General features: G+C 36.6%; 1 protein-coding gene across 1 annotated transcript; it reads right to left on the bottom strand.

Annotated features, from left to right (window-relative positions):
- Positions 1-721: 721 nt before the first annotated feature.
- LOC121655384 (p53 apoptosis effector related to pmp22) lies at positions 722-12,741 on the bottom strand. The gene is made up of 3 exons (XM_042009998.1): positions 12,364-12,741; positions 6,031-6,168; positions 722-2,503 (listed from the first exon to the last, which is right to left on the bottom strand). The coding sequence occupies exons 1-3, from the start codon at positions 12,566-12,568 to the stop codon at positions 2,292-2,294; spliced, it is 555 nt and encodes a 184-aa protein (XP_041865932.1). The 5' UTR covers positions 12,569-12,741; the 3' UTR covers positions 722-2,291.
- Between the last annotated feature and the right edge of the window lie 757 nt (positions 12,742-13,498).

A 13,498-nucleotide genomic window follows, 5' to 3' on the forward strand; every position in this document is an offset into this window, starting at 1 on the left:
TGATTCTATTCTATTCTATTCTATTCTATTCTATTCTATTCTACAGTCATTTAGCAGACGCTTTTATCCAAAGCGACTTACCTTTGAGAGTAAGAACAACACAAGCAAGAAGAACAACACATTAAATCAGTTTTCTTTCATTTTCTATTCCAGGCTGTCTCAGCGTCTCTTTTTTCTCTGTAACCCTTCATCATCCCTCCCCCAGGTCTCACCCTCTTGTTAGTTTTCCTTCCTTTTCCTCCTTAGTGTCTCTCCACCTCTTATAGAGAAACCAGAGTTGTCGGGACATGCTGAGCAAAGTCTAATTCTTACCCAGGCTTGCCTCAGGGTGGGGCTCGCCGGGTGTGTGCATTCATAATTTATTACTCACATCTGTGCATTTCAGTGCTGCTTGTCATATGTTCCTCCATTCGCCTGCCGTTGTGTGCGTATGTAGTGTCTGTGACATGAACAGGAATGAGGATTGACAGGAACACTGTGTGAGCAACACAGTTCAAAGTTTTCTGATTCACTCTGGATATCTTTTTTTTTTAACATTAGACTGTGGCTTTTTCAAGATATACCATAATATTTCTTTTCTTTATCAAAGAATGCACAATGTGGCTATATGTATCGACTATAACCAATTTTAAACTATTTTACTAGTTTTATGTATTTTTTTCTCACCTTTTTTTAACACTCTCAGTGCTTTTGTAAAAAAATAGTCATAAAATGAAGCTGGTTTAAAACACACACAAAAAAACTCTTTATTGCATAAAAATACACAAACTACCTGATATAACTCATACTGCAGCAGAGAAACCAGCTGGGAGATTTCCAATGAGATTTTCCTTTTGTTCAATATATATCCGCTGGTGTTAAAACAGAGACTCAAATCAATTATCAGAATCCTAAGCAATAGTTTTATATTTATATATGTATATGTATATATATATATATATATATATATATATACACACACACAGACACACACACACACATTTGTAAGAGATCTAATAAATCCACTTGTTTGGACTCAAATTAGGTCTTGACATGAAGAGAAACACCTTGACTCAGTAAAACCAGACTAACCAGTAGCAAACAACACCTACTGATTCAACAACACAACACTAAAGAAGCTAAGGCACAATTTCTATGCAGAGTGAGGCAGATTATTAGGCTCTTTAGTCTGCATGTCTTCTTTAAACCAGCAATGCCAACTTACAGAGGCTTCAGAAGACAAAAGTTTGGTCATCTGTGTGACTTAAAAAAAAAAAAAAAGATTTAACTCAAGTCAAACATGATCGATTGATGTTCTCCTCTTCATATGTACCAGCCCTAAGGAAGCAAGACGGTACAAACAGAATAAACAAACATGTTTAAATTGTTCCCTTTCATCCAAAATTGGACATTATCACTGAAAAAGTCAGCTTTTATATTGAACTATATAAAAAATCTTTCCATTGGTAAATTGCTGATTAAGATTGAGATTAGAAATCTGACTGAAAATTTATCTTAACTTGTAGAGAAGTCAGATCATTTAAAAACCTCCTCCTCATCTGTGTTATATGAACCAATAAGTGGGCATCTACGTCTTATCTACCATCCAAATACAGCACATAATCTCCCAGTTATAAACCTTTTAGTAATAATAAGAATACAAAAATCTGAGACAAACAGCAGACAAGAAAATGCATAAAAAGGTGCAAAAACATCCGTTAAACTACATGTACATTTCTGTATGTATAGATTACATTCAGCCTCCCAGTCCCAGCTTTTCCATACTTCTCACCATATGCTCAATGATACTATAAAGAGCTGAAAAAAATTAATCATAACCCACCTGACCAAATACAACTATGATAAACATTAATTTTGCATCCTGTGCAAATATTTGAGTCTGGATTGCTCATCTACAAAGAATATAGCATAAGACAAAGCTACACTTTGCATCAAATTCCCTCAAAGATAAGTGCACTTAGGTGAGACTGCATTGACAATTTCAATTAAAAAGTTCAGATTAACTGAGGATATGCTTATTGTGGAAAAAAATCATATTTTTTAAAGATGCTGGTATAATCTAAAGCAGAGATCAGAACATTAAAGCTGGTGCAACAGCCAATCACGGTCCTAGTCACTTTGGCATAGTAAGGAAAAGGGATGTTTTCATTGCTGAATCAAATTTAACAGAGCTGTGCCGTTGTAGATCTTTGGTGAAATTTATAGAAAGGACATGTTCACGATGAGTACAGGTCCAGCTGAGAGTGAAAGGTGGAAACAGCTGCAAATGGCTGAGTGAGCAGGTTTGGTCTTCAGGGAGAGGTGTAGATGTACTTGACCTTCACATCGCCACGCAGCTCGTCTTCATACTGTGGCAGACAGCAGAAGAGGATGGAGCAGCCGATGCAGAGAATGGTGGCGCCCCAGGCAAAACCATAGGCCCAGGTGTAGTAATACTGGCCCTCGAAAATCAGATCATTGAACTTGACGGGGTAGATGATCAGAGCAATGATCTGGAGTATCGCTGAGGAAAGAGACAGAGAAACATGGTGTGGGTGCACACTTCTACCTACAGAAAAGCTCATCAGGACAGACTGTGAAGCTTGATCAGTCTAATAACGACAAATACCTCATAACTATCATTAAAACTAGAATTTAATGAAGCTGGAGTTGTGAATGACTTTGGTTCCTCTATTTTGTATTGCTTCCTAACTTACACATTTATTTATTGTCCTTTCGGTTCTCTCAAGTGTATCCTGATGGTTAATTAGCTGTTTCAATCAAAACATCAATATTATATGGTCTCACAATACTACAAGATACATAATATCACTTCTTTTACTTCTTCATGAACAATTAATTACATTTTTAAAGGGACATATTATATCTGAAGACCATAACTCCTCAAAAATTAATTTCACAACATTGGAGCCCCTCAGATCAGAGTATAAATATCCTCCCCCATTCATTACACCTCAGAAATGGGAAATTGGTTCTTTATGCATTGCTATTAACAAAAATTCACATTAGCAATATTCTCATTAGCAATTATGTAGTTTTTTTTAAGTTTAAAAAAAATTATTTAATAATGATTCACCACTGCTTCATTCAGGTTTTATATGCTGCCAAGAAATTCTGTTTTCCAAGTGTGATTTACCATTTGTCATTAAATTCAACAACTTTTAATTGTTTCAAAATGAATATGGGTTCAAATTTGTCCTTAAAAGCAACAGTTTTAAACATTAGCATCAAAAAAGGCCAGTGTCTATCAAACATATAAAGGAATTTTTCACTAGTGTATGAACCAGCCTGGTGTTTAACAACCAATGAAACTTATGTCTTAAAGACAACTAACTGTCTGTAGTTAAATGGCAGATATGGGAAATTTAAGTTTTTTTTTTTCTTTATGAGCCCAGTGTAGCATTTTTTTCATCATTTTAGTGTGTGCTAGCGTGAACTCCGAGGCTTTCCTGTGTGCTCTTTAATGGGGTTAAAATGTGTTTTAAGGTTATAATGACTACCACTGATTTAAAAGGAAGGAGATCCTAAAGAAGAGAGAGATGTAGAATTTAGCGGGTGTCTTCATGTTCCAAAAAATGGGGTCCATGCTCTATTTTGATTAAAGAAAGTCCCAGATAATTCATTAAGACCACAGGAAATCTAACTGAAAAAAATATCCACATATGTGATACCATTTTAAAATCAGTTAAGGGCCACTGTATTATACTATTTGTGTAATTACACAGTCTCTAGTGATAAATTTCATAATATTTCCAGATCTAACTTACTAGATAATTTGAAAAAAATACAGATTACACCTTGATTTAGTGTAAGAAAACACAAGGATAACTTATCAATAAACAAAACACACCAGACTTATATATAATCTAGTATATAATATAAGCAGCTGCCAGAAACTTTTTTCTGTCTGAAATTGTTTTTATTTAAGAGGAAAGCTTTCTATAATCTAGATGGGACAACATATTTTGTCAGTCATGCAGCAAACTAAAAAAGCAAAGTGATACAGACGCTGACAGCATAGTGTGGAAAATACCTTTGCAAGAGAGCGTTAGAGTCGCATGAACGTATCACAGTCTGAGACAGGAGTGGAAATTTGCCTGCAGCAATCTGTTTTGGCACCGATCTTTAACGGCCATGATTTCTTGGCAATTATTTTTGAGAAGGGTGTGATGCCAGTTTACTGTTTCAAACACTCAAAAATAACAAAATGTCTTGTTTGATGATTTCATTTGATCTCAAAACAAGTCCTAAATCGCAGGTTTGAGTTCATTAGAAGTGTCTTGTTGATTTCTGATTATTGCTTCATCAGCTCTTTCTTTCATTTCAAAACTCTTTTTGACACATTTGAAGTTTACATGACAGAAGTCATGGTTCATGACGGGGTGTGTCATTGTGTCATGGTGTCTCTGAGCTCTGCCTGCTGTTCTCACGCCATCTGTGGGATGAGTCAAGTCAAATAAACAGAGTAAAGCAGCTGTTGCTACAACACAGTCACCCTAAGCCGGCAACCCAAAACTCACTTTCTGTTAAACCTACACCTTTTCTCTGCATCACCTTCAATGTCAAACAAGTTCATATTATCATCCTCACCTCTCTTCTCCAAAATTCTTAATACTCAGTTGTTGTCATCTCCGTCCCTCCCACTTACACAACCTCACATTTTTTAGCATTTACTTTTCTAATTCTCCCCCGTCTAATTCATAATAACCTTTGTCTCTCTGCTCGACCTCAAAGTCCAACCCCACCCTCGACATCCACACATCCAGTGAGTAACAGCTGAGTAACTGTAAGGCCAAACAGACTCCACAGACAAAATATTCTTTGGAGGAGCATTAAAGAGACATACTTTTAAATATCTATAAACCTACCAACAGTTCAGGGTGACATTTGGAAAAGATCCACCCCAAAAGCAAAAAAAAAAAAGACTAGTACAATCTGGCAGTATGATCTCTTCTTCTTTGTGACTTTCTGCAAAAAGTACAATAGAAATAAATGTTGCTTACTTACTTGGTTATAATCTAAAGTGTTCAATTAGCCCAATGAAAACGGGAGTTTTAAAATACATCTTAGTCCAACTGAACAGCACTAACAATGTGTGTTAATCCGACTTTAATTTCTTAAATTCCACTCATCTGGACTCGCTGACCTCCTGTGCACATACTTCACAGTTCCTGTTCTGGGCTCTGATCTGGCGCTAAACCAGGATGCCGCTACAGAGAAAGGGAAGCCAATAACTGCAGGGAATAACTACAAAGGGCAGCGTGCATCTAATACGTAGAAAAATAAAGAGAATAGTACACAGGAAATGTACGGAGCTGTAAAGCCATCCAAGTCATAACTGGACATTCTGGCTGCTAAATTGTTAGCTAATTATCTTGGTCTGTGATGTAATAGATTAATTAGAGAAAAACCTAAACTAACAAGCTGTTAAGGCCACGTGTAATAGTCGAGTTGCACGTAGTTAATTCAGTCAATTAATCTTTTCCCCTCCAGTGCAAGAATATTGAAATATATCAGTCCCATTAAATGGATTAGCTGAGCTAAGCTAAAATGAGCTGTGGTTGTAAACACACTGGTCATGTGACGGACTGGAAGAAGTAATGAAGGTTTCATTAAATTTTAAAGCTGAAACTTAGTTTCTTTTTTAATAGTCTTTTTTCCTTTTTTATGATTACATGAGGCAATTTTAGACTCCTTTACTAAGATTGGCTTCTTTTGCTCAGTAAATATGTCCCATTTACTTGGAGCAAATTATGATGCTCAATACTTGTAAGACCAAAGACATGATTGTAATATATTTTAGTAAATTTGATCTATAATTTAATGTTTCTTATTCTCTTCCAGAGAGACCCTGGCAGACACAGAGAAAATACGCACCACACAGAAAGTCTACAGCTGAGTATCACACTGATGACTTTCTGTCTGTGTTGCTTGATCTCAAATCTCAAATCAGTTTCAGTACTGTATGTGGTGTTTGTGGGTTTGGGATGACTGCTAGAATGCTTCTTTTAGTATGTGCGTGTAGCTTACCAACAAGAAGCAGCAGTCCTCCTGTGAGAGACAAAAGACCAACGTTGATTTGACACATCGCCACAACAGAGATGATGAAGGCAATGATGAGGAAGATGAGGCCAATAACCATCAGAGCTGCAACTGCCTGGGCCCAAGCTGGAGTCAAAAATAAAACAAATACATTAATTGCATGCAAACCAATGGACATCTGAACAACTTTTTGGGCCACTAAAACTTTGTCCACCCAAATAATTAAAAACTTTGCTTATGAGCTCTTTCAGTCCTCTCCTCGTCCTCTTCTCAGTGAAATCTCTCAAGTCAAATAAAGATGGAAGATGACCTGAATGAACTCCAGTTGTTATTTTTAAAGCAATGAGGAGCAGCAGAAGTCGCAGGGAGGGGTTTCGGGACTTCCTTTGCGCTGGATTTTACAGACTCCCTGCTGCATTGTGTAAAGTTTTTGGCAGCTGCATCGGGTCATATTTTTTATTTCAAATAAATATTTCTTTGTTAAAGATGCTTAAAATAAGAACTGAACAAGACAACAATGAGGAGTGCTATCTGTGGAAAAGACGCAAATGTAATGTATTAATACATCAGGTATGTATGAATTAACTTTACCTATACATGGTCATTTTTGTTTTAACTTAAATCAATGGACCCTTCTGAAATTGGCTTGACACCGTTGTATGGAAGCAGATCAATTAAATATTAACTATTCATTACAAAATATTTTATATACGGGACTGAATTCCTGTTAAATTATTCCAAAAGCAATCATTTGTTAGTAATCAGTATGTATACTGCTGATATATTCAGTTTCAGGGAATAAGTGAGTCATTAATTGTAAAATAAGTCTGAAAGGCCTTTAGTCATCGATGTAAGTTTGAAAAAAAAAAAAAACTTTCTCACTGGGAACTTCACGAACTGATGGAAGGGTAGAGACAAATACAATGAAGTTTTTCCACAAAACCGCCACACCCTAAACAACACTCCACTTCTCTGTCACTTCGCAGTCATGACTTATAATTAGAGCGAATTAGAGCTAAACCCCAAGCTGCTTCTAGGTTACAAAAGTCAATCATCGTGTATTTGAACAAACAATAAAAGAATGAAAAAATAAATAAATAAATAAAAAAATGTTCTAAACTTTATGCAAGCATTTTGGTTACAATTACAACAACAAAAAGCTGAACAGTTAAAAACTGCTGCATATAACAACAATATTTTGTACATTTTAAAACAAAACCAAGCTCATGAAGTGGATTGTCAACACACTGTTACGCCCATTTTGCTGACACTGGATCAGCCAACACCCTAAATTATTTACAGCCGTGTGTCTGTTTGTGTATGTGTGTGCATGTGTGTTAAGGTAATGTCTTAGTTGCCTCAGCCAGAGGCATTTTGCCATCATGTACACAGTTGACATGTTCAACCGGTTCAAACTTCTCCCACACTAATCATAGCCTTCATTTACATGCAAACACATGTACTGCTGCTCTTCACTTCACACAACTCTTAAACCCAAATATCATTCATGCTGCAATTTTAAAGTATAGTTGTAATAGAGAAGACGCCTCATCTGTAATCCAATTCAATTCAATTAAAACTGTTGCATAGTGTCCAAGAATGACCCCATATAAGATCCTTATTGCAGGGAGAATGAAGAAGCCTCTGACTGAAGACACTGTTGTATATGAGATGTTCAATGTTGTGCTAAATCCGTTTTAGCACTTTTAGAGTTGTTAACTTTTAAGAAATTTGTTAGTTTCATCCACCTGTTTTTAAATTACATACATCAACTATGCAATGACATGCTGTCATTACTTCTAATTGTGTGTATGAGAAATAAGACGATTAGAAAAAAAAACAAGTCAATATCTTTAACTGAAGAGTCCTTCAAGATAACATCAGTTACTGCCAAATATCGTTTAACCAATTCAGATCTGAGGCATCTTTAATCACAGGAACAAGTATTAATAGGTTAAAAATTAGCTAGTTGAACTACCAAAGAGAACAGAAAGGCAAACAATACACGCATTAGAGTTACTTTTCACCATATACAATTTATTAAAGTATTTTAACCTATTAAGACCGATAAAGTTGTGTTTCCTCAACATAAATGAAATAAAATACAGAAACATTTACATTAAGTCACTTAACTTTTGCCCAAAGTGACTTAGAAGTGAAGAACAAATTTAATGTTTGCATTTTGAATAATTCTGGATGTTTGGGTTCATGAACAGGTACGTAAATGATAGTTAATCCAGAAGTGACAACATTTGGATTCCTTCTGTACACTTCTGTTCAAATTTCATGTTCAAACAAGTCTTTATGAGAAAAGGGCAAAGACAGCAACTAATCCCACAAGCCGCATTTACATTTCACTCCATGCTGTTCATTTAATATACTCTTCACACAACCTGCAAAACTTGACCATACTTGGTGAAAATATCTGTGCTTCTATCGAAGCAGGCTTTTCCCTTCACTGTTAACATAATGCCATCCAGCTGTTCTACATCTGTTGTGCCTCTCTGATCAAAATGTAAGAATCTGACTGCTTTCCCACACATTAACACAGTCACTAGAATCTGAAGCTTCACAAAAGACTCCTCTGAATTTTACAAATGCAAACACACATCATCTCTCTCACATTTGTTCCACAAAGCCCTGGCCCCAGCCGAGCTGGTGTGTTTGGGCTACAACGGGGGAGATTTTTCCAAGCCTTCAGATCTGGTCTTACAGTCTCAGATAATATCCATTAAAACTCTGGGAAAGAGGTTTTAGTTCAAGCAGCAGGGATCAACTTGACACCCTGCATTGTCTGAGAAAGGTTTTTAAATGGGACACCGGCCAACCCAGTAGCTCTGTTGAAAGAAACACGGCAGCAGTGTTTTAATTCAAACTATAAAAATTGCTTCTTTTATTCCTCATCTACTTCCATTGTGAAATTGTGTAATATCTCAGTTCTAGACTTTTTTTCCTTCAAGGCCAAAATAATTACTCCATTAATGGATCAAAAGCAAATGAACAACTATTTAAATAATTACTGTTTCAGTCATTTTTCAAGCCAAACAATGGCTAGCAATCTTTTCCCTCTGGTGCTGCTCCGCTTGTGAGATGAATTGTACTGATCAGTCTGTTCAATAGTCATGAGGAGTACACAAAAACAGTAGCTACTGATCCTTTCTATAACCTGCATGCTGAGTACAAGCTCTTAACCCCCCAACAGATATAACAGAGCTCCGGTGTGTTGACTCAATTGCTCTAAAAGAGAATAAATGGCACCTTTCTCTCTTGGAATGTTGATGCTACACAGTCTCATTGAAATGTCATTTAATGGTCACAAATGGAGTATTTATCTGGTTTAGCAGGTCGAAAAACTTCATATTTGGAGGCATCAAGGTGTAGTGGGGGAGTTACAGACAGGACTATAGAATTGCTTGGTTAAGCTAGTGTTGGGTTGTCATATGGCTTCATAATCTATACGTGACATGTAGAACGAAATGGAAATGTTTTCCATAATGTTTCAGTTTAATCATTTATGGCATAGTGAGCATTTCTTATTAGCATCTGATTTTCCTGGACGTCGGCATTAGAAAATAACCTGGAGGTTAATAAATAAAGTAAATAATTGTTATTTGTTAGTTGTTTTAAGAAATCTTAAAGAGTTTTGCACTGAGTTTTGAATCAGGACCAATTTTTTGTGCATTCAAACAGTGTATGGTTGATCATCTTTCTTTCACAATGCCAATCACCCCTCTAAAGAAAAACAAATACTGTTTCATTGCCCAGCCCTTGACAATCTGTTATTAATCAGATTACTGCAGTTTTCCAGTTTAAAGACATTTAGTCAAAGACACACTTATGACAAAACATGGAAACATGTTAATTCCTGTTGTTCATGAAGTGGCAGTTCCTGAGAATACAATTCCCGCCCTCCTAAATGTTTGTTACAGTTCCAACTTTTGAAACATCCTGCATTCCACACCCCAACTGTGTTTGCTTCTCCAGTTTCTGGAAGAGCCCAGCAAGTATTTAGGACAGAGAAACCTCAGGGCAAAACTATATCTTATCCAGCCAGAAGTCTTGTGGCAGTTGTCTTTGTCTTTTATTTAACTGGTTCAGCCCTGCTGAGAGTAAAGGACATCCATCCAAAACAGCAGTGCAGAGCACTTCAGTGTAAGCATAACAAAACGATACCATCTAAAACTTTGAATAAGAAAATGCAGGAAACCACTGCTGCTGTCACAAAACCATTAAACTATGATCTAAATTACAGCAGATGTAATTTATTATTATTATTTCTCAGTGAGATGATTAGTTTCTGTAAAATCAAAATTAATGCCAATCATAATTCATTAGACCAGTCTGTGAACTCCTTATCAGTCTGACCAACAGCTCAAAACAAAAACATTAATATTAAAGATATAAAACTGAGAAAAGCAGAAAATCCCCTAAAATTGAGAAAATTTTATATTTTTTCCTGTTCAATAATTTCTTTCAGTGAAATTATTGAATATATACATATGTATGTACAGGTAGCTCTGTTCATAATTAGCTAATAATCATTTTATTTAAATTAAAGGTGGCTCATCATGATCAACTTCATTTACTTGTCTGGAAACAGCTGCAATAAAGTGACAATTTCATATTTCCACAAGTTTTTCATCGTTTTATAGATTTGATGTCCTTTTAACAACATTATATATCAATACCAGTCTTTTTCTGTGAACATGTCATTTCTGCCATGTGTAATTCTTTCTAGAAAAACCTAAAAAGACAAATAGGGATTTATTCTTTTTATTTATGTTGCTGTGTTGCTTTCCAACACATGCGTTCCACTGCATCTCTGAAAGGCTAGTAAACTAGGCTTAGGATTGTGGAACAAAAAAGTAGAGAGAGAGATATTTCAAGAACTTATTTAAATTATTTGTATGAAGATTAATCGTCAAACCCAACAGCCTGAGGTGTGAGTGTTTTTTATTTAAAAACAATTACTTTAAACAAAATCAATATATCCTGAACATGTTGTGGAACGTGTGTCCACCTTGATTTTACAAAAGCTTACAGTAGTGTATTATTTCATGCTGTTACTCATAGCAGTCCTACAGTTTGGAATACTGATTTTGATAAAAGACTGCAGAGGAATTTACAGCGTCAGCTAGTAATCGTCCAACTGTGCTAAGAGTCTAAGCTTTGTGCAACATGCTATCACAAGTTAGTCTCACTGGGGGTAAAAAAAGCCATGATGATTTATTGATGTGCACACACACACACACACAAAAAAAAGAAAAAGAAAAACATAAAGTATTAGTGTCTATCAGGATAAATATTACGTTTTCTGTTTATGGTGGGATTTTTCAGTTCTCTGATTGTTCCTAATAATTACAAAATATAAGTAAATTCTTTTTCCTTTAACATTCTTTACGTCCATGTGAACATACTGTGTGTTGTGTGGACCTTAACCTGAGTGACTTCCACTGAGCCTGATGAGGAGTGACAATACTGCCTTTGTTGGTATTTGAGGGTGTGGACTAACACAACCTGAGCTGAACACAAGGTTGTTCTGTCCACGGTTATTGTCAGCTTTTCTGAGTGTCACTATGTTATGTGTCCTTGACTGACAGGGAAAAGGAGCTCATTAAGATAGTTTAAAAATAGCTATATCTGTGATAACAAGTCCTCCATCATAAATATTCTCATTTGCGTGATGGAATGAGGGGTCAAAACATTTTGTAATTCCTCCCAATGAGCCTGAAGAGTTTCAGTTCTTAAAAGTTGTCCTCAGTGAACATTTTACAGGAATTAGTTCTTTCTCAAACTTAAGGCTTGAGAGATGGATGTATGAATGAATCTTTAAAGCACATTAAATATTTTATTTCTTAAATAATACATGCAGCAGATCCTCTTCGTTTTGTAGTTACAACAATAATATCATAATGTGAAAAAGCTTCCTTCCACTTTTGTTTTTACTTTTAACTATTCTAACAAACTTGAACAGAGGCAGATCAAAATATTTTAATATCCCCACCAATCACTCAGGATTAAACTGGTGCTTGACAAAAGAAGCTGCTGGAGCTCCTTTTGCACCACCTTAATAGAAACGTTTGACTAGACTAGTGAGTTTATGATGGTGGAGCCCAAAGTTCATTCCGCCTGTTCTAGAGGCCTTCCTCCTCCTCCTCCTCCTCCACCTCCGCTCAGAGTGTTTTTTGTTATCAGAGGTCAACTCTCTCAGGTTACAATGTGTGGATGTTGACTTTTACACAGTATGGAGGTAAACAGTTTAAGTCTCTCTGCTGTTGTTATTTATCATTTAATTTATGTGAAGTATAAATGAATACTTACAGTGCGACATAAGCGACGTGCATTGCCATTGGTCATTCCTGCCTCGGCACTGATCCCACATGCTGGCATAGTGAGATTTGGCGTCCTCGTCCTCCACCCATCCGGACTGGGCGGCGATGGCGATAATGTCAAAAATAATGGCGAAGATTAGAAGCAGGGGTACGATCCACCTGCATCGAGGGTATGCGATCCCACAGCGAAACATGACTGACGATCGGAGTGTGTGGAGCAGGGGGAAAGAGAAGGACAAACAGAGGCAAACTGGCTGTGCGGGTCTGGTTGGCGTCCTGTGCGTCTTTTGCGCGAAGAGCAGATCAGATAGTGAAAGTGCAGAATGAAGAGTGTCTGCTCCACCCGACAGAGAAATGCAGTCTTCAACCTGCCTGGGACCTGAAGGGTTGGGCTTGTTTAGTCATAAAAACCGAATCAAGCCCAGCCCCATTCACTCATGGGGTCAAATTACAAACAGGATAACCAGGAACTGCTGAGGCGCCTGTTTTTAATTTGGCTCGACCCTCAGAAAAGACTTAAAAAAGGCAGAGCGTTAGTTTTTATCTGAGAGATTACAACAGGTATGGCAGTGAAAGGTGGTGAGATGAAGGCAAAGAGAAAGAGGGAGAGAGAGGGAGAGAAGGGAAGGCAAGATGACCGCAGTACATTTCAGTGCCACAAGAAGGCAGCCCAGCTCAACCAAAAAAAAAAACTCACCGACGCTCTAAAATCAGGGGAAATAGTTGATTTTTTATCAGCCCTCATACACATATTTTAATTAGGCTACTTCAGTCGGGCTACTGATATGCTAATAGGGTTATCTTCAAATCACAGTTAATCCAGTGCAAGGGCAATCAATATTTTAACCATGATTATTTAAAAACAAATTTCACTTAAATGAACCTTTATTCATTCATTCATCCCAGCATTAACAGGTGAGAGGCAGGGTACACCCTGGACAGGTCACCAGTCCATCGCAGTTAAGTGAACCTGCAGCGCAATTTCCAGATTTTTTACTTTTAAATATTGTTTTTCTTTTTTTATTGTACTAATTGGAGCCAAAGATAACTGTGAATTTTACTGCAATGATTGCAGCTCTATAGCTTTGTTTGTAGCCTTTTGGATTTCCAGGGAATTTGGGATG

Source organism: Melanotaenia boesemani, chromosome 16, assembly GCF_017639745.1.
Source record: "Melanotaenia boesemani isolate fMelBoe1 chromosome 16, fMelBoe1.pri, whole genome shotgun sequence".
Taxonomy (NCBI): domain Eukaryota; kingdom Metazoa; phylum Chordata; class Actinopteri; order Atheriniformes; family Melanotaeniidae; genus Melanotaenia; species Melanotaenia boesemani.